Source organism: Micromys minutus, assembly GCF_963924665.1.
Source record: "Micromys minutus genome assembly, chromosome: 16".
In the NCBI taxonomy this organism is placed as follows: Eukaryota; Metazoa; Chordata; class Mammalia; order Rodentia; family Muridae; genus Micromys; species Micromys minutus.
In genome coordinates this window covers 5,909,037-5,931,261 of record NC_137985.1, presented here as the reverse complement: position 1 = coordinate 5,931,261, position 22,225 = coordinate 5,909,037, and the positions used below count along the sequence as shown (strand labels likewise).

Genomic DNA, 22,225 nt, shown 5'->3' with positions numbered 1-22,225 from the left:
GGGAATTGTGGCTCCAGGTATTTCTTTTTAAAGGAAGGACAGAAAAGGGCCCTAGACTTCTGAATATACATGTAGGTAAATTTTGGTTTATATTTGGAGATTATCTGGAGGAAGTGTGGATGGCAGTGCAGTGTAGGAGAGTTTGCCTTAAGACTCATCCTCTTCATCGCAGGACATCCTGCGTGAGAAGCAGGGCTGAGTGGAGAGGTGAGGGGAGTCAGGCAGAGACTGGTTTCCTCACTCAGTGTTAAGTGTATGACTCTCTACAAGAACCTTAACTACAACATTTCAACAAACATCCATTTAATTAGTGTCTTGTTCATTTACTTACTGCTCTATGCAGAAACCTCATATCCCAAAGTGCCAGTCACCTTTGTAGTACTGTAGCGATCTTTCTACAAATGCAAAAGGACTTTCTTGCATACACTTTCTTGTTCTCATTCTCTTCCTTCCCACTCCCCCTGTGTGTGAGTCATTATCCAGAAATGTTTTCTAAAAGCAAGAATTTAGGCACATGGAGCCTTACTGAGAAGATATATCACTATCCTTAGGACTGGAACTATCTTCCTACTCAGTAATGCACAGCAGTGAACTAAATGTAAAAGTTCACTGTGACCTGTGAAAAGCCGGAGAAGTGATTCATAAAAAACAAGAATCATATGAACTGAGAAGACCAGAGAGCCTCGATATCATTCCTAGGATGAGAACACAGTCACTGGAGCAGATAGGAACAAACAGCCCATTAGCAGAATCTATGTCTTGGCATGTCAAAACCATATTTCTTCTGACATTCCCCCATAGGATTTTATTAAATTCTGGGCAAGATTTTCCAGTATCCTCTCATATTTCACCCTTACTCAGAAGGTCTGTATATGAAATCAGAAACCTTAGATAGGAAGATCTAACTGAAGAAAGAGGGGGAGGGAGGAAGGGAGAACAGGAAGGACGGAAAAAAGATGGAAGGAAGGAGAGGAATGCTCTAATCTCCTTCAGCAGTGTGCAAACTGGGATTACTTCCACAGTATCCTCCTCTTGATGTGGGAGAACCAAAACCCAGAATAACTCAGATGTCATTCGAAGGAGGCTGCATCTCTTACAGCTCACGGAAACTTGAGAGCTCCTCTACTGCAGAAACTTGAACTGAACTTAACCTGTGCTGACACTTGAATCTAATCCTTTTCACTAATGACCTCCTTCCTATGTGACATGAGTTGGATTATTAATTGTGCAGATTCTTGCCAATGACTCTCAGAAAGAATCTGCTGTGTTTGAGCCTCAGCATACCATGCTAGTAAACTTCTGTATAATTCCATTTATGGTATAATAAGGTAGGCCACTCTTGTGTTTCTGTTCCTCATAGAGTTCTTGGGTCTCTGTGTATTAGAGAGATAAATTTCAATGCTTCTTTCTAATATATAACCCTGAAATATGCTAAGTTTTTTTTTTAATTTCAATATTAGCTCTCAAAATCTGCTCTATGCCTAGTACTGGAAACCTAGCTAACTAACTACTCGGTGCTAACAAAATCATGGCTGTTGCTAGAATCCAAATTTAGTGACCCAGCATAAGACCTAACAGTCATTTATAAACAGTTGTCTTTACAGCCACCATTAAGTGTAGTCTTCACCTGTCATCAACAGAGAGCACTACAAAAATTCGCAACCAACTATGGAGGCTAGATTCAATGGCTACATCTATATAATATTCCCACATCGAGGGTTCATGGACCACTGTGGACAAGGAGGCAGAAAGAGTGTAAAAGCCAGAGAATCAGAGAGTTTGCTGTGAGATGTCTCCTAGCAGCGTGTATTAAAGTGTCACCAAGATGGCTGCATAAAAGTAAGTAAAACAAGTATGATTCAAATGAACATGACAAACTGGATAGGAGGAAGCCCAACAGGACTCAACCCTGCAAACAGCTTTAGGCAATTGAAGAAAGCTGGGAGTGGGAGAGGAGTCTTCCCCAGAAAAGAGCACCAACTGGTGCAGTGCCAAATGGCCATCCCTGAAACATGCAGACAAGCAACACTATTCAGAGTCTACAGGCTACATTTAGGAGTATATATGTGTATGCAAAACCATATAAGAATGCAATAACAACAAATGAGAAAAGATACCATGAACTGGAAGGAAAGTAGGAAGGGCTCATTGAGGGAGGGATGGGAAAGGGGAAACAACGTAACTAAAATACAAACTAAAAACCAAATCAAAATTAAAAAGCTACATTATGTTCATCTTTATGAGCAATCTACACCATGAAACTCAATTGTTTTTAAAGACAGCATGTTGTTGGAAAAGACAAACTAAAAAAGGACAAACAATCTCAGTGGGTGTTTGGAACATTGTTAAAATTATCTGGTTTGTAAAGAGGAAAAATAATATAACTTTAATTATTTCTGGGGGCAAGAACTCATCTATGGGGTAAGCAGGGGAGACCACTTAGTAAAACACACTTTAAATGTTACTTTTAAGAATTAATTCTTGTATTTAATCTACATATTCTCATTTATGCATTAGATATTACATAACAAAGCACTTAATATCTCACACACATACCCAAGAGAATATGTTTTGTTTTGTTTTGGTTTTTTTTGGCCACTTTGCATTAGGGGAATGGAAAATACACCGTCATGTCTGGAAGTTCATAAAAGTTCCCATTTATATTTCTTGTCACATTTTAAACATTGGTAGTTTCCCTTCATTCTTAAAGGTCATTACATATAAAAAGGGTTCACTGATGGATGCATGCTATGCAAAGGGATTAAATTCTCTGTGATTTGCAAAGATCTGAGCCATAGCGCAGCAATGAAAACAGGGAAGTAAAAGCAGGAACAAAGAAGCTTTGCCAACAGGCTTCTAGCTCTACATCTTTTAATGACCCATGAGGCTGCAGCCACTGGGCAGTGAACTGTTGAATCTAAAAACCAGTCCCACCTGAAAGCAAGAGAAATAAAAAGAGATTTGGAGCAGCTGCAACACGGTTATCCCAAGTTCACCTTGCTACTACTGCCTCTGGTCTGGAGTTACTTTCCCTATGGCATGGAATCCTTCTTTTTCTACGTGTTTTGAGTCTTTCCCTTTGCCTTTGTGTATGTGTGTGTGTGTGTGTGTGTGTGTGTGTGTGTGTGTTTCCCCGGAGATGCTAGCCACTCTGTTGAATGTCAAATCTGAACTTAGAATAAAGTGCAAGTCAGAGCTCATGAATCTAAAGAGAGAAGACAGGATGAGGCAAGCCATGTAGAGACACAGAAGGAGATGACCCAGGATGCAGGCTTCAGAAGCGAGGTTGGAGATGGCTGAGGACTAGAGAAAAACACTTGTGGGGATGCAGGACACATTGCACTGAAAATGGAGTTTATCTGCAGACAGACCATTGCTTTAAAAGAGCACAGCTATACTCTGATGAATGGACTTCAAACTCGAGGTTTGTGCTGCTCCAAGTTAACTTCTTCCAGTTCCACTGACATACTTCCTACAAGATGTAGAATCCTCACCAAGATGTAGAATAGTGTACTTATTTGGACATACACTGTTACTGTATAAACACTCCTCTCCATTTTCTCACAAAGGGTTCACACTATGGTGCTCTCCTAGAAAGCTTTGGCCATGTCTCTGAGAAGTTGCTTTTTTCTTATCCTTAGCATAAATACCACTGTGGGGATCTTGGGTCTTATGTGCTACCCTCCTGGAGAGGTGGGAGTATTACAAGTAGAGAAAGCTACATAAAAATCATCTGGAGGAAACTGGTTTTCGAAGAAAGCCATTAGGTACCTTGGCCTCGCTGACTAGAGGACTCTGACAGGCCAACTGTATAAACCTGGAAGAGACAGGGCACTGTAAAAGTGGCACACAGAAGGTCCAGGTGGACCTGCATCTCTTCTCTCCTCACTTTTATCTTCGTTGAAACCAGGCCACAGGCCGGATATAGCACTGGCTCCTCTATGCCTTACCCTGGTAAAAGCTGCCCTTGCCCTCCAGACTCAGACCCACATCCACATTTTTTCCAATGTAATTACCTTAGCAGACATTAGACCATTCTGTGAGTAAAGGCAGCAAGGACAGGTCTAAGCAGGGTGTGTAACACAGTAACCACAAACTATAGTGGTCTAATTCATTCTTTCCATGGAGGGGTTCAAGTCACCACATTAGCAGGTTTTCAGTATTGGATGTACATTTAAACTGTTAGGAATGTATTCACACTGCTTTAGGAAAGTCATTGCTGTCACACCCACTGTGTTGGAAATAGTTTTGCTTATGGAAGGAAGGTGTGAACTGGCATAAGGCTCAGGGACTCCTTGATGCTCATTCATCTATGGAACTGCTGAGCATCGTTCACATATCCTCATGTCCTTTGGCATGTGTGTCACCTCCTGTACTGCAGAGTGTAAGCCCTATAAGGGTTGGAATTTGTGAGACTGTCTATTACAAGCCTGGACTGTCTTTACTGCCTAAAACCAGAATCGCTAACCACAGCCATTCTAAAGAGTAAGTTCTCAATATCAAGCAATTGGTTCTCCTGCTTGCAAGGCAAGGATTGGACACAATAAAAAACTTATTTCTCTGCTGATTAAAAAATCAGGAAAAAGAGAAGTGAAGAAAGTCAGGCAGGAAAAAACCACATAAGAAGGAGAAGTGAGAGGAGAGAAAAGAAGTCAGAAGAAGGAGAAATCTTAGTTAAAAGTCATAATATAGAATTGTGGAAATAGAGTGGCAGTTAATGGAGGTGTTACATCTTGGTTTGAGAAGTACTCAAATAATGGAGTGAACGAACAAGAAGACAAGAAGTTTGTACACAGAGGACAATGCCCGACTATGCAAGCTTGGAGAGCTCTCAAAATCCAATAACATTATGAGACTTTCTAGGTCAGACCAACAACATCAGACAGACCCTGAAGATTCTGTTCAAGCTTCAGGGATAACCTCATACCCAGAAGTATGTGGCAAGTCAAACCGGACTCTGTGGATTATTCATTTAAGGAGAGGAGTGGAGATGAGAGAAGAGGAGAGGAGAGAGAATACAAAGTCTAGTAGGATAGAGCTAGGAGTTGGGAGAGGAGCAGGAGTTAAGTATCATCAAAATCCATTATGAAATTGTCAATGAACTGATAAGTTATTATAATCCTGATGGTAGGTCATTTTATTAGAGACACAAGTGCCATAGAAAATGCAGGGGTGGAGGCAAGAGAGGCCTCGGTATCTCTATCTCTTTCTCATCGCAAAAACAAGATGCATGGCTTGTGAGAAAAGCTATCTTTGTAAAACAAGGGGTTGGGGAGGGGGATCACAAAGACTTCTGGAGTTAAGTCTGACACAAAGGGAGTAGGAAATTGAAGCACAGGACTTGAAAAGTACTGAAAGTGGGTGTACTGATACAGTCACTGCCTTCTGAGTACCTCCCCAGCCAGGCATTGTATGAGCACATTTGGGGCCTGGGCGTTGACAGGGAAAATAGCCAGTAATCATGAGACCATAAAATACTGAGAATGCTCTAACTCAGTGAGTTACTGTGAAGTGACCAGCATGTTGAACGGGTGTTAATTTTGCCCTAGCAAGAACACTGGCAAAAATTTTAGGGAGGAAATAGCACTTGGGTGAGGTTTTAAATCTGAAGAACATTGGTCTAAAAATAACACCTCCTGAAGGAAGAAATGTGGAACATTGAGGGAGCACAAGCTAGCTTGCCTTAGGCAGCACTAAGAAGGAGAAAGCTTTTAATGTCAGCATATACTGCGTGTTTCATTATGCTTTTTACAGCTTTCATCCACATACAGAACTTATTTCTAGGCATTTGTGTAATGTATGACAGCTTGCAGTGAACTGTCACTAGGGTCTGCAAACCACACACCAGGCCAGGCCCTGTATTCCATGTCTTTTTATTTTTAAGAGAGAGAGAAAGAGAAAAGAAGAAACAGGTAGAAGCTGTGTGGGTACAGAAGCAGGGAAATCTGGGAAATATTACAGAAGAAATGGAGATGATCAAAATACATAAAATGCTCAATGAATAAACAAACCATTATTTTGAAGTCTGACACTAATATTTTTGTGTATATGTGTGTGCGAGTGTGTGTGTTTAAAAGAGTGTGCATGCATTCTTGTACATGTGTTTGTGGAGGTCAAAGGATAATCATGAGTATAGCTCCTCTTCTTTTGTCAGACTGTTTCTACTAACAGCCCTGGAGCTTGCCAAGTAGGCTATGCTGGCTAGATATCAAGGATCAGTGACACTTCAGTCTTTGCCTCCCCAGAACTTGGGTCAGAGTTACCATATTCAGCCTTTAAAAAAAAAAGGTATCCACAGGTTTGCAAGACAAGTATTTTACTATCTCTACAGCTCTTGACTTCAGTGCACTTGATTGAGTAGTACATCCACATGCCGTGCTGTATACATGGATAACAGAGTACTGCTCTGGAACATTGGTTTTCCTTCCCCCACATGGGCTCTGGGGTTCGAACTTGAGTCATTAGCTAAGTGGCAAGCACCTTTACCTACTCAGTCAACTGCCAGGTCCAACTTTAATGTATTTATTACCACATTATTAAAAGCCTTAGGGACTCTAATAACAAAAACATGTACAGGAAGCAACTACATGTTTATCAAGTAGATTCTTAGTCCAGTGGTGGTGATGGTCATTTTGTTTGTCAATGTTTAATTTGCATCTGACAAACCTTCAGGACCAAGTTATAAGCTCAAAGATACCCCTAAATTCTTATTCTACAGTTAAGGAGCCTAATGCCCCCAACAAGCTCAAGAATCATTTAAAGTTGCACAAGTGGTAAGCAGTGGTAGCTAAGTTTCAACCCACCCTACCTAAAGACAGGGCCACACACCACCATAAAGTCTACTGATACACAACAGAACTCAGCATGCGGGAAATCCACAGAGTAAACAAGATTGTATCATTGGTTGCTTCAAATGGGAGTATGAATGGTCACTAACAACAAACAGGAACAAAAACAAGAATAAAAATGAATAAAAAAAATTTGGAAAAGCAGTGACTTCATGAAATTCACAGGCAAATAGATGAAACTAGAAAATATCATCCTGAGTGAGGCAACTAAGTCACAAAAGAACACACATGGTATGTACTCACTGATAAGTATATTAGAAAAAAAGCTCAGCATACCCATGATACAACTCACAGCCCATATAAAGCTTAAGAAGAAGGAAGATCAAGGGGTGGATTCTTCAGTACTACTAACAAGAGGGAACAAAATAGGAGGTGGGAAGGACTTGGGAGGAAAAAAGGAGGGGATGGAAAAAAAGGGGGCAGAATCAGGTATGGGAGAAGATGGAGGAGATGTACAGAGGGTCATGAAATTGAACAGAAGTGTGTCACAATGGGGGATTGGATAGTTCCAATCCAGATGCCAGAAAAATTCCAGATGCCAGAAAAGCAAGAACCTCCCAGGACCCAATAGGTATGACATTAGCTAAAATACCCACAAAGGGGAGAGAGAACCTGTTGAAACCACCACCTGAAGTTAGGCACAGTTCCCAGTTGAGGGATGGGCCCATCCACCCATCCAAAAAGTATTGGCACAGAATTGCTCCTGTAAAAGGAAATTTAGGGACAAAGAGAGGATCAGAGCCCAAAGGAAAGGACATCCAGAGACTGTGCCACCTGGGGATTAATCCATATGCAGCCACCAAACCCAGACACTATTGCTGATGCCAAGAAGTGCTTGGTGACAAGAGCCAGATACAGCTGTCTCCTGAGAGGTTCTGCCAGAGCATGACAAATACAGAGGCAGACGCTCACAGCCAACCATTGAGCTGAGCACAGGGACCCCATTAGAGGAGCTAGAAAAGAGAATGAAGGAGCTGAAGGAGTCTGCAACTCCATACAAAGAACAGCAATATCAACTAACCAGACCTCCCAGAGCTCCCAGGGACTAAAACACCAACTAATGAGTACACATGGAGGGACCCATGGTTCAAGCCACATATGTAGCAGAGGATGGCATTGTCTGGCATCAATAGAATGGGAGGCCCATGGTCTTGTGAAGGCTCTAAGCACTGGTGTAGTGAGGTGGAAGGCAGGGAGGAGATGTAGGAGCACCCTCATAAAAGCAGGGGGAGGAGGTGGGATAGGGGTTTGTGGAGGGGAGACCAGGAAGTGGGAAAATATTAAAATGTAAATAAGTAAAATAACTAATAAAAATTTAAAAAGGAAAGTACCTGAAATAATAAATCATCTATTAATAGGGAAAAACCTGTGATTCTTCTCATACTTCTGGATTAAAAAGATTAATACAGTGATATACACATCTTACCAAAAGCAATCCACAGATGCAATGCAATTCTGGTCAAATTTCTAACACAATTCTTTACAGATCTCAAAAAGAAATTCTCAACTTCATTTGGAAAAAGAAAAAACCCAGGAAAGCTAAAACAATTCTGAACAATAAAAGAAGGTCTGTAGGCATGACCATCCCTGATTTTAAGCTATATTACAAAGCAATAGTAATAAAAACTGCATGGCATTGGCATAAAAGCAGACAGACTAATCAACAGAGTATAATTTAAGACCCAGAAATAAAGTCACACACTTTTGAACAATTGATTTTTTTACAAAGAAGCCAAAACCACACAATGGATCAGGAAGAGCATCTTCAACAAATGATGCTGGTCTAAATGGATGTCTGCATGTAGAAAAATGCAAATACAAAACTAGATACACTAAATATAATGAAGAGAAAGTGGAGAACTGCCTTAAATATATTGGTACTGAAGACAAATTCATGAACAGAACACCAATAGTTTAGGCACTGAGAAGAACAACAAATGGGACCTCTTGAAATGCAAAAGCTTTTGCAAGATGAAGGACACCATCACTAGGACAAAAGGCAGCCTACAGAATGGGAAAAGAACTTCATCAACACTACATCTGACAGAGGGTGAATACCTAAAATATATAAAACCACATGAAATTAGATACTAACAAACTAGGTAAGCCAATTAAAACCTGGGTACACAAATAAAAAGAGAGTTTTCAACAGAGGATTCTCTAATAGACTAGAAACACTTCAAGAAAAGTTCAACTTCTTTGGTCATCAGGAAAATAAAAATCACCCTAAGTGGCCATCTTACACCAGTCAAAATGGCTAAGATCCAAACCTCAAGTGACAGCACATGTTAGTGAGATTGTGGGGGCAAGAGAAACACTCCTCCACTGCTGGTGAAAATGCAAACTTGTACATCCAATTGGATACCAATCTGGTGATATCTCAAAAAATTCATACTAGTTCTATTCCAAGACCCAGCTATATTAGTCCTGAGTATATACACAAAAAATGTTCTACTATACCACAAGGACACTTGCTCAACTATGTTCATAGCAGGTTTATTCATCATAGTATATAGTGTAGGGAAACAACCTATATGCCCCTTCACTAAAGAATGTATAAAGAAAATGTGGTATATTTATACAATGGAATACTACTCAGTTATTAAAAGCAAAGACATCATAAAATTTTCAGGTAAATGGATAGAACTACAAAGTATCATCTTGAGTGGGTAACAGACACAGAAAGAAATATGTACTGGCTAATTTTGTATCAACTTGACACAAACTGGAATTATCACAGAGAAAGGAGCCTCATTTGAGGAAATGTCTCTGTGAGATCCCGCTATAAGGTATTTTTTCAACTAGTGATCAAGGGGGAAAGACCAGCCCATTGTGGGTGGTGCCATCCCTGGACTGGTAGACCTGGGTTCTGTAAGAAAGCAGGCTGAGCAAGCCAGGGGAAGCAAGCCAGTAAGTAACATCCCTCCATGGCCTCTGCATCAGCTCCTGCTTCCTGACCTGCTTGAGTTCCAGTCCTTTCTTTGGTGATAAACAGCATAGGGAAGTACTAGTTGAATAAACCCTTTCCTCCCCAACTTGCCTCTTGGTCATGATGTTTGTGCAGAAATAGATGCCCTAACTAAGACAACACACATGGTATGTACTTACATATAACTACACATTATCGATAAAGTACAGGATAACCATGTTACAATCCACATACCCAAAGAAATAGAGTAATCAGGAAGGCCGAAGGGAGGATGTGTGAATCTTACTCAGAAGGGGAAATAAAATAGATATCAGAGGGATTAGATGAAGGGAGGGATTAGAGTGGAGAAGGGTATAAGGAGAACAAGGATGGGGATTAGGTGTAGTTAGGGGACAGGAGAGGGTTAGGTGTGAGAACAAAAATTGTTAGGAAACATCTCTTGGACTAGCAGGAGATGAGAATGGGGAAGGGTCCCAGGGATCTATCTGGACGATCCTACCTGGAAGGAGGTGACTCTTCCTAGCAGGGGTTGATGACGACTGAAGTGGCTACATCCTGTAATCAGATGGGACTTCCAGTGGAGGGAGAGGTAATCAGTCCACCCACAAAACCTTCAACCCCAAATATGTCCTTTCTACAAGATGTTTAAGGATAAAGATGAAGGAGAGAGTGAGGAATGGCTAACCAATGACTGACCCAACTCTGCTGTGTTTGCAGACAGGAGCCTAGCATAGCTGTCTCCTGAGAGACTTCATCCAGAAGCTGATGGAAACAGACGCAGAGCTGCTTCCAAGAAATAAACCCATATCCTATAGCCAAAACATCAGGCAGAGCTTGGGAATCTTATAGAAGAGTAGGGGATAGGATTGAGAGAGTCAAAGGGGTCAAGGTCACCACAAGAAGACCTACAGAGTCAACTAACTTGGGCCCATATTGGGTCACAGAGACTGAACCACCAACCAAAGAGCATGCACTGGCTGGACCTAAGCCTCTTACTCATTTGTAGCAGATGCTCAGTTTGGTATTAATCTGGGTCCTCTAAGAATTGAAGCAGAGTGGGGGCTATCTCTAACTCTATTTCCTGCCATTGAATACCCTTCCCCTAAATAGACTATCTGGTAGGACCTCAATGGGAGAGAATGAGCTTAGTCCTGCTGCAACTGGATGTCCCAGGGCAGGATGGTACCCAAGGGGGACTTAGCCCTTCTTTGAGGAGAAAGGAAGGGGTAATAGGGGAGGGATTTGTAGGGGTGCATCTGGGAGGAGAGGAGGGAGTGGCACTGTGATTAAGATATAAAGTGAGTAAAGAAATAAATTAGTGAATAACATGGAATCCTTCTGACTCAATGTTATAACAGAAGTGCAAGACACACTAAACTATTGATGGAAACACCAACATTACCTCCAAGGACCATGCCAGCCTGACAGCACTTTCTCAGACGACATGCTGGGCAGTTTTTCCTGCGGATTTTGTCAACAATGCAGTCATTTCTTCCAGCACATAAATAGTTATGCTGCCCTAAAAATGAAAAGAAGTACAAGTTATACACAAGTTCTAATGACTAAAAGTCAAAAGGTCTACACAGAGCCTCAGACTCAGAGCCCCAATAGCTCACCTCTCACTGGCAGCCACTGCAGGCTGGAAATGAAAAAGACCCACTTGGTAACTCACCTTCCAGTTGAGGGCTTAAATTAGATGATAGGGAGTGTTAAAAACATTTATGTTCTTTACAAATAAATAAGGGAGCTGTGACTATTATATTGAATGCAATTTTTTTGTTATAGCAGATGAAAAGTTGGCAGTCCAGCATTTAAATGTAAGTGGCAAGGGGCACTCTGATAGTTGAGCACAATGACATGAAGTTACAATCTTAATGGGTTGATATAACCCACATCTCCTGTCATGTGTCACTCCAATGGGCGCCTACAGAAGATTAGAATGGATACACAAATGATATTAATGAATCCACAGGGTGTAGAAACTCAGTTCTAAATGATGATCATCTTTGGAACTAAGTGCTGGGCCATCAGAACAGGGAAGCAGACAAACCATCATCCAAGGTACAGTTACAGATTAGTCTCCATGTATTCTGGCTAAAGGAAAATGGCAAGAATGCATTCCCAACAAGAGTCACCTATGAATGTAGCATGGAGTCCAGACACTGCCAGTGAAGTTCAATGCCTGAACAGAACTTCCAGCCAAGGAGCTAAAAACATTCAATAGAAAATGGACAGTCATTGCAATAAATGGTGCAGGTCCAACATGCAATCAGCCTGCAGAAGAATGTAAATCAATCCTTTCTTATATCCTTGTACAAAGCTCAAGTCCAAGTGTATCAAAAACCTGCACATAAAACCAGGTACACTGAAACTAATAGAACAGAAAGTGGGGAAGAGCTTAGAACACATAGGCACAGAGAAATTTTCCTGAACAGAACACCAATGGCTTGTGCTGTAAGATCAAGAATCAACAAATGGGACCTCTTGAAATTGAAAAGCTTCTGTAAGGGAAAGGAAAAAATGGCAACCAACAGATTGGGAAAAGATCTTTGCCAATCCTACATCTGATAGAGGGTTAGTATCCAAAATATACAAAGAACTCAAGAAGTTAGACTCTAGAGAATTAAATAATCTTATTCTAAAAATGGGATAAACAAAGACTTTCAACTGAGGAATATCAAATGGCTGAGAAGCACCTAAAGAAATGCTCAACATCCCCAGTCATCAGAGAAATGAAAATCAAAACAACCCTGAGATTTCACTTCACACCAGTCAGAATGTCTAAGATCAAAAACTCAGGAGACAGCAGACGCTGGAGAGAATGTGGAGAAAAAGAAACACTCTTCCACTGCTGTTGAGAATGTAAACTGGTACAACCACTCTGGAAATAAGTCTGGTGGTTCTTCAGAAAATTAGACATAGTACTGTGGGGTCCTAAGGGACAAGGAGGATCTGGTGAGTCAAGCCTGTAGTTACTATGAGAAAGGAAGAAGCAGAGCCTGATGCAGACATGCCTAAGGATGCCATTTCCTGCCATACCCCCAAGTGGCCAGATCACTATATCATTCCTCAAAGGGTCTCCAATAGTGGACTCCACGATGCTAGGAACTTTCTGCCATACCCCCCAAATGGGTGTGACAGCTGTAGCCAGATAACTATATCATTCCTCCAGGGGTCTCCAAATGTGTGAAAGGTCAACTCTGACTGCAAATGGGAAGTAACCAACTCATGCTGTGTTAATCCTACTTCACAAAAATGTATAAAAGGTGTGTATCTTGGGAACTCAGGGTCTTCACTGTCCTGATTACAGGACATCCTCAGTATACTGGAATTACACCTCTGTTGGGAGCTATGCCCAACCCCCATCAGCTAAGGGTTAGCTAAACTGCTGGCTTGTATGCCTTAACTTTGGAAAATCAATGAGCCTTCATGATACTAATTGGCCCAGTCACAAGCCTACTCCACACCTGTTTCTGTTCCAGCTTTTGGCTACCTCAGGATATAGACTTCACCCCAGGGGGTGACAGACACTTCTACCCAGCAGCTAGGGAATTTACAAACTGCCTTTGTAACTACCTTTGTAAGTTTATATACTGGAGAGCTGGAGCCAGTTGGAGTTTTGGAGTAAAGCAGCATTCTCCAGTAACGCAAATAATTGAGTTGTGTCTTTCTTTTTAAACCCTCAGGCCTTCGCCCAATTCGGAGTAGCTGTTTGTGATGCAGCTGCCACACACCTTTTGCCAATTGCACCACTCTCTGTCTCTGTGTCTTTGTAGGTGCGGATATCTCGGATGTTGAGTCCCCCCCCCCCAACCACCCGGGGCACAACAGTACTACCTGAGGACCCGGCTATACCATTCTTGGGCATATGCCCAAAAGAAGCTCCAAGACCTAACAAGGACACATGCACAACCATGTTCATAACAGTCTTATTTATAATAGCCAGAAGCTGGAAAGAACCCAGATGTCCTTCAACAGAGGAATTGTTGGGATTCTGTAAACCCCAACCCTCAATTACCTGGCAGTAGCCAGGTATGCTCCACCCCAGTGACCTGACACTATAAAAGGGGCTATTTGCCCCCTCTTCGCTCTCTTGCCTCTCTAGGCCTCTTGCAGCCTTGCTCTCCCACCCCTACCCCTCCTCTTCCCTTTCCCTTCCCCCCTCTCCCTCACGTATTCATGGCCGGCCTTTATTCCTCTATTCTTCCCCTTCTCCCTTCTCTCTCTCTCTCTCTCTCTCTCTCTCTCTCTCTCTCTCTCTCTCTCTCTCTCTCTCTCTCTCTCTGCCTCTATCACCCTCTTAACTACCCCATGACCTGAAAAAACTATACCATTGTGTGGCTGGTCCCTCAGGGGGAAGGGATTCCCAACATGGGCCCCTCAGAGGCATCTCCCTTGCCCCAAGGCTTGCCGCACCTCCACAGGCCATATGCCCCCACTCTCTTCATCCTTTCTCTAACAGGAATGAATATAGAAATTGTGATACACATACACAATGGAGTACTACTCAGCTATCAAGAACAATGACTTCATGAACATCCTAGGCAAACCTAGGCAAATGGATTGAACTTGAAGCTATCATCCGGAGTGAAGTGACCCAGTCACAAAAAAAAAAAAAAAAAAAAAAAAAAAAAAAAAAAAAAAAAAAAAAAAAAACAGAACAAAAAAACCCACTCATAGCATGTACTCTATAAGTGGATACTAGCCCAAAAAGCTTGAAATACCCAAGAAACCATCCACAGAACTTATGAAGCTCAAAGAGAAGGAAGGTCAGAATGTGGATGCCTCAGTCCTTCTTAGAATGGAGAGCAAAACACTCACAGGAGAAAATACAGGAACAAATACATAGCAGAGATTGAAGACGAGACCACTCAGAGACTGCCTCACCTGGAGATACACCCTATATGTGCCCAATAACCCAAGCACTATTACTGATGCCAAGCAGTGCTTACTGGTAAGAACCTAATATGGATGCCTCCTCAGGGGCTCTGCCAGAGACATACTGGTACAGAGGAGGGTGCTGGCAGCTAACCATCAGACTGAACATGAGGACTTCAATGAAGGAGCTAAAGAAAGGACTGAAGGAGCTTAAAGGGTCTGCAACCCAATGGGAAGAACAAAATTATCAACTATCCAAACCCACCACTGCTCCCAGGGACTAAAACACGAAAAAATGAGTTCGCATGCAAAGACCCATGGCATGAGGTACATATGTGTCTGAGACCAGCTCAGTCAAACAACAGGACAGGTGGGGAAGGACCGAAAGTAAAAAGATGCAGTCAAATTTGTAACATGACTTCAGCCAGGCTGAAGTGCAGCCTTGTTTATTCACTCCTCTTTTAAACCACTTAAATTACATGCAGAAAGATAACATCAGTTCTGAGTCAGGGAACAAGCAAGTTAATAATCAAAAATCCTGTAATCATCTCTCTGGAGGCCAGGGGTGAAGACAAAGAGACTGCCACACCTTTCCTGAACTTCAAATGCAAATGTACTGCTGGGTGCTTCAATTCTAAGTGTTCAGACCCAAGCTTCAAATGTAAATGTTCTTAATCAGAGCCTTTTCAGGGTGTAGGACCAGAGTCAGGTTCCTGCCTAGACCAGCTTCAGATTGTCCTGGTGAAGTAAGATTTCCCATCACCAACTGTCTAGAGGCGCCAAAAATGCTCTTCACACATATGCAGCAGAGGTTACATTTTCTGACATCAGTAGAAGAGGCTTTGAGTTAAGTGAAGGCTCTTTTTCCCAGTGTAGGGGATGCCAAGGTGCTGAGGTGGGAGAGGGTTGGAAGAGGGAGCACCTTCACGGAGGCAATGGGAGGGGAGGGAGGATGGGATTATGGGAAAGGAGTAACATCTGAAATGTAAATGCAGAAAATTTCCAATATAATATTTTGGGGGAAAAATAAACAATGTAAGGGACTTCATTACAGATACCATTCCTTTAGGTACAAAGGTACATGTTTAGGTTCAAAAACTCAAGAACAAATGGACTGGCTTTGTCCCAGTGTTATCATGAAAATCTATATGGTCTTAAATTTTGGGGGTGACAACCCAGTAAAACATCTGCTGCCTCCACTATTCTAAGAATAAGCTTTCCCGGGTTATACTCAGGTTTTAAGATGCTCAGACCTATTTGCTTGTTCTGTGTACATTGTAGCTTCTCCTAGGTTCAATATAACACGGTCAGTCTGCAAGGCAGCCTATTAAACTACTTAGCCATCCACACACATATTCTTTGATAGGAGTTAATCACATTCATGTCATAATGACAATCCTAATAGGAGATGCTGTCTAGCTCCTAATTAATGTTTACAGCACCCGTCCGTGTTGAAACTCAAGGAAAAATTTCCTGAACTGTATGACACAATATCATGATATTTCTTTCTCCTGGGGAAATTTATCGTCTATTTCAGAATGAAAAAAGAAGGTAGAATAGCAACTATTACATTATATTCTGCTTTTCCTTTATGTGTGTGTGTGTGTGTGTGTGTGTGTGTGTGTGTGTGTGTGTGGTGGAGCATACATTTGAACGCTAGAAGTCAACCTACAGTGTCATACAAAAGATCTCTCATTGAGACCTGAGGCTTGCAAATTAGACTACACTGACTTCTCAGTAAGCTCTTGGGAGCTACCTGTCTCTACCCCTCTAACATCGAGATTGAAGGCTCATACCACCATACTTGGTTGGGTCCTTGGGTTTATACACTTCTTCAAGTGCATAACTCCAACCCCCTTTCCTTTTAAATGTTGTTTTTCTGTTTATGTTCTTCAGAGTCCAGCATGCTAAGTGTACCAGTCTCACAATCCCTGACTCCGTCCTCTCCTGACAATCATCCTTCATGGATCTGCTGATCCTTTCCCATCTAGCCTCACCTGAAGAATCCCAAAAAAACTTTGCTGTTTATCTTTTCTCATCTAGCCTAACCTAAAGGATCCCACAAAGTCTTCGCTGTTTTCCTGTGAACCAAATATTTGCTTCATAGAGTCTTCATGACAGTTTTTCTTAGTAGGAGCTGAATTTTAATGCCTTAACAAGTTTGTCTGGTAAAATTTTGATAAACATTTGTTGGGTAAATATATGCATCTTAATACTTATTGTTCATGTATGGCCATTTGAATGTAGTCATACACAGCTATATGACCTATACAATTTTATGTATGGTTGTTCTTCATAGTAATTAAGATGGTCATTTTATCCTGTCCAAGCATTTTTATTACACATCATTTTTATATATAATCCATTGCCTTTTATAGTACTACACCATGAATAAAATGTATAAGATAGCAAGTTTCTTTATCTCTTCTGCATATATGTGCATGTGTTTGTGGATTTGTGTGTCTGTATGTGTGTGTGCATGTGTGCATAAATGTGTGTGTCTGTATTTGAATGTGTCTGAGTGTGTGCAAGTGTGTGTACATGTGTGTGTCTGTATGTGTTTGTGCCTCTGTGCTCATGTGTATGTGTGTATCTGTATATGTGTGTGTGCATGTGTGTGTATGTCTGTCTGCATATGTGTATTATATATGCTTGCGTGTGTGTGTGTGGGTGGGTCTGTGTGTGCATTATGTGTGTGGATGTGTGTATATGTTTGTATGCATATGTGTGTGTCTGCATATATGTGTTCATTGGTGGTTGGGTGGATATATGCATATGGAGGTGAAATAACAACTTCAGTTTTCTCAGATAATTTTTTGGCTTTTATTTTTCATAATTGATTATGTATTTACTTCTATATTTTCAAAACCCTTCATTCTATCAGCATAGATTATAGTAGGTGTCTAAAACATTTTTCATCTTTTTACCATGATAATTTTTAAATTATATTTTTATTATTTAAAACAACTTTTAAATTTAAATATATTTAATCATATTTTTCCCTTCCCCCAAGTCCCTCCAAATCCTCTGATCCTCCCAACACACTCAGATTTAAGTTCTTTCTCAAAGAAACACCTTATACAACAACAAACCCCCAAACTAACACAACAAAATAAAACCACACACACACACACACACACACACACACACACACACAAAAGAAAAAACAAAATACCAAACTGTAACAAAACAAAACCACTCTGACACACATGGTGTCCACATATGTTGATCGACTTCTCCTGAGCATAAGGCTGTCCTGAGGGAAGGGTGTAACAAGGGTTGATTTTTTCCAGCAAGAATAAATGACAGTTCAGTTGTCAACTTTCACGTTTGTAGCTAGGCTTTTCACTCATCCATTTATTCATTCATTTTTTAAAGAAACATAGCAAAATAAAATATAGTAAAATAAAATAAAACCTATCACATTACAATTGGACAAGACAAACCAACTCATTTCACACAAGTGGGGAGTGGGAGGGCATGGGGAGCTGTGGGAGAGGCTATCGGAAGAGACAGCTAAAATTACGAGGCATTAGAGGGGTAGTATGGAAACCTGATGCAGTAGAAACTTCTTAGAATATATACATACATGAAGGTGGTCTAAATGAAATCTCCACATAATGGGAGAGACAGAATCTGCACTGGCCATCTTTTGTCACCCAGCTAAGCTCCAATTACTGGGATTAGGTTACATCTAATATATTAGTTGACCAAAGAGATTAATGGGAATCCCAAACAACACATTCTGTTGCCAGTAGTATAGGGTTGCTCTCCACAAACTGATAGCAAGGACCCACTGCTGAAATTAATACCTATATTGAACACAATGATAAGCTGCTATCTACAGAGAGCCATCGCCCAAAGGTTCATTGGTATAGGAAAGTAATCCTCATGCTATCAAAAGAGTAACAAAAACACCAAGGCAAACAGAAACCTCTTTACTACAAGGGTATACTACCTAGAAGATATGCTGGGGCAAATATCTTTTGGGAAGATAAGCTGGTGGCACAAAGTTTGTGGACGTAACCAACCCATACTTATTTGATATAAGGCTCACTCTACCAGATATGTCCCATATGTAACACTGCTTGGGTGACCAAGAACACTAGACAGTCCAAGGGTAATGGAAAAGCCAAATAATACTGGTCTAAAAGGGGGGGGGGGTGTAGAGATAAAATGTCCCGTAGTGTTATTCCTCTGTACTCATAGATCAGGGTCTTCTTCAAGTATCATCAGAGAAGCCTCTTCCTGCAGCAAATGGGAACAAATACAGACATCCAAAACCAGACATTACACAGACCTTGGAACACTCAGATGTAAATCGGATGTCCCTGTCAAGTTCCTCCTCTCAACATTCATCGAAACACATGAAGGAGGAGGCAGGAAAAGTGTAACTGTCAGGGGAAAGGAAGACACCAGGAGAACAAGACCCTCTAAGTCACACCAACTTAACAACTGCACTAGGTCCTCTGCATGTGTGTGCGCGTGTGCGTGTGCGTGTGTGTGTGTGTGTGTGTGTGTGTGTGTGTATTGCTGAGTAACTGTACTTACATACTGTCTCTAACTTTTCTCAATATTTAACCCCCTGCTGTTTCCATTATTTAAAATATTCATATTATAAAAACTGTGACTAGGTAAGGTCATTGCCTAGTGGCTTGTAATATTTTAATTATGTTACTTGGTTCCATTTTAACTGGAATGAAACTTTTGCCCTGTAAACTAGAGTAAGAAATTCCTGGAAAATGTATGTGTTAGTCATTTTTGAAGAGGCTTCCTTCTTTTGAAAGTTAGCGATTATTTAAGTTCGGACAAGGGATGCCCACAGGAGTGGAAGTGCCCTCAGAAGCTGTGAGTGCCAGGTTCCTGCCAGCTGCCTGACATGGATGCTGGGAACCAAACCCAGGTCCTTTATAAGAGAACATGGTCCTAAACACAGGGCCATTTCTCTAGCCTTCAAGCTGCCTTTTAGTAAGAGCACAAATGAGTAAATATAATTTGTGTATAAGAGAAGAATTTGTGTATACTTTAGCTCATTGTAACTATTAAGTTTTCAAGGCATACAATCAAACCTTGAAAAAAATCAAGTACTGACTAAAAAAATATATTCATATAGTTTTATGTAAAAATTATGTTAAAATCTGAAAAAAAAGTACTGACAAAAAATGTATAATTTTAAGCAAAAAATGTTTAAAATCTGTACATCTATCTTTGTTTTGTAAAATAAAGTTGTTTTATAAAAAAAAAAAAAACTGGAAACAGGAAAAAAAAAAATAAAGCCCATTCTGCCAAAAAAAAAAAAAAAAAAAAAAAGAGAAGTCACAGTATTTCATGTTTTTCTTGTTTAAATCAGAAGGAACCAAACAGAAATGAATCTATATAAGTAAGTGTGGTACATTTTAGGAACAATGACCCAGGAAGTAGACGCTTAGGTGGTGTGAATTGGTGCACATGGAGCAAGTCCTCCTACCACAGAGACACAGAAGTCCTGCAAAAACCTCAATAGAAGTGTGTTGCTTATTTAATTTTGGCTACTTTTTTTTTTTATAAAGGCTCAATTTCTGTAACCCATAAGTGGAGAAAGAAAAGGGCAAAGATATGAACTCAAAGGGCACATATGGAATGTCGGATCTAAGAACTGGGCTGTAAAGCTCATGGATGAGTGTTACTATATCAACCTCACCCCAAGACAGTCTCCTTGCCGAGGAGCAGTTTATCAACCAAAGTGAACACCATTATTTTTATATGGGATTATCATTTTGTTGTTGTTAATATTGTTTGGGTATCTTTTGTCTTACTCTAAATATTTTGCTTATTTTGTTTTTTTGCGCGTGCGCGCGCGTGCGTGCGTGCGTGCGTGCGTGCGTGCGTGTGTGTGTGTGTGTGTGTGTGTGTGTGTGTGTGTGTTTGAAAAAGCAAGAGAAAGCAAGAGAGGTGAGAAAGAGAGAGCATAAAGCTGGATAGAAAGAAATATGAGGAAGGTCTGAGAAGAGCTGAAGATGGGAGAAAAAGCATGATTGAATATAAATTGTATAAACACAATTTCTTTTTTTAAAATTCAAAACCATTTTAATATTTTTGCTGCTCTTAATATGTTATTGTAGTTATAATCAGCTGGAAAAGAATTGAAAATTTCTGGCAATTCTGTTTTTTTTTTTTACATTGAATAGAATTTATTTTCTTTCTATACATGCAGTTTTTAACTATAAAAATTTCCTGCAGTATGTACAGCAGTTATATTTAGTTCTAATGAATATTCATAAGAATACATGTCATTTTTTGATAGAAAGTGAAATGGTTTAATCCTGATTTCTTTTTTTTTTTTTTTTTTGAACAACTTTACTTTAAAAAACAAAGATAAATGAACAAATTTTAAGCATTTTTGCATAAAAGTATAAGAATACACTTTTGTCAGTGCTTGGCTTTTTTTTTCAAAGGTTTGATAGTGTGCATTAAGGTCTTACTAGTTACAATGAGCATAAAGTACATGTAAAACAGGATGTAACCCAGAATTAGTCAAAGTTTTCTTGGTGTGTAAAGATTGAGCATAATGGTTTTTTCTTTTCTTTTCTTTTCTTTTTCTTGAACTTCACACAGTCTGTGAGTTGTTTCTGGGGTGTTCAGAGCCTTCTGGGGTTAGTATCCCATTATCAGTGACTGCATATTATGTCTGTTCTTTTGTGACTGGGTTATCTCACTCAGGATGATATGAACACAATTTCTAATGAAGTAACACAGGGAGTAAAGCTGGCTTAAAGAAGAGCACTAAAAGCCAAGCTCTACTTAAAGGGTAGACTTTGACAAAGCTACTGTGGCCATGAAACAGGAGAAGAAAACAGAGCTCTCCAAGGCTAATAAAGTTAAACTTAAAATGAGAAGCAGAACTGTCTGGAATAAAACCAAGACAAAATAAACCCTTGGTTACAGAGCAGTGTGGCTGTAGGTAGGTTATAGGTAGGCTGTAGGTTGCTGGAGGCACACCTTAGAAGGCCAGGCAGGACTTTTCTTGGCCCTTTCCACTTTATTTCTGCACGGTGAATGGCTTACTCCTCTAGGATTCTTCCAAGATTTGGGACCCAACTTGGGCCTAATTTCCATGTACTGAGCCCTCCAAAACTGTGAGCCAGAGCAAGCCATTCTCTCTTTACTTTGGTTATTTGGTCCCAGCTGTACAAAATAAGTACAATGCAGTTTATTTCAAGGCTACTAGAAATGCAGATGTCTATCAGCTGTTTTTAACTAAAGGATATTTTGTAGAATTTAAAAGCTTTATATACTTTTTACCTCTGCAAGGTATTCCACAATGAATGAACAAAATTTTGATTGATACACGTAAGTAATTGCCCATGGAGGAGAGTCCTGACGCTCTACCAAGTATCCTACAATGAACAGAACATCCCTCACCATGAAGAACCACGTAGTCTCCAAATATCTGGAGAACTGTTTTGTGAAATAATGGTATAAATTCTTGGCCCCATCACTTTTCAAAAGACATTTCTACTTCTGTCCAGTGTTGGTTGAAACAAATACTAGAAATCAGATTATTCAAATTTATTCTTTTCATCCAAAATAA

The 22,225-nt window shown here is 40.4% G+C and overlaps 1 protein-coding gene across 2 annotated transcripts in view; it reads right to left on the bottom strand.

Moving 5' to 3' along the window:
- The window catches only part of PGR (progesterone receptor), a gene marked incomplete at both ends in the record, with an annotated part of 62,336 nt that overhangs the window by 25,041 nt on the left and 15,070 nt on the right, over nt 1–22,225 (bottom strand). For both annotated transcript variants that reach the window (XM_080929980.1, XM_080929981.1), the window contains one exon: nt 11,180–11,296. In XM_080929980.1, coding sequence (XP_080786106.1) covers nt 11,180–11,296 — 117 coding nt within the window. The remainder of the gene's footprint in view (nt 1–11,179; nt 11,297–22,225) is intronic.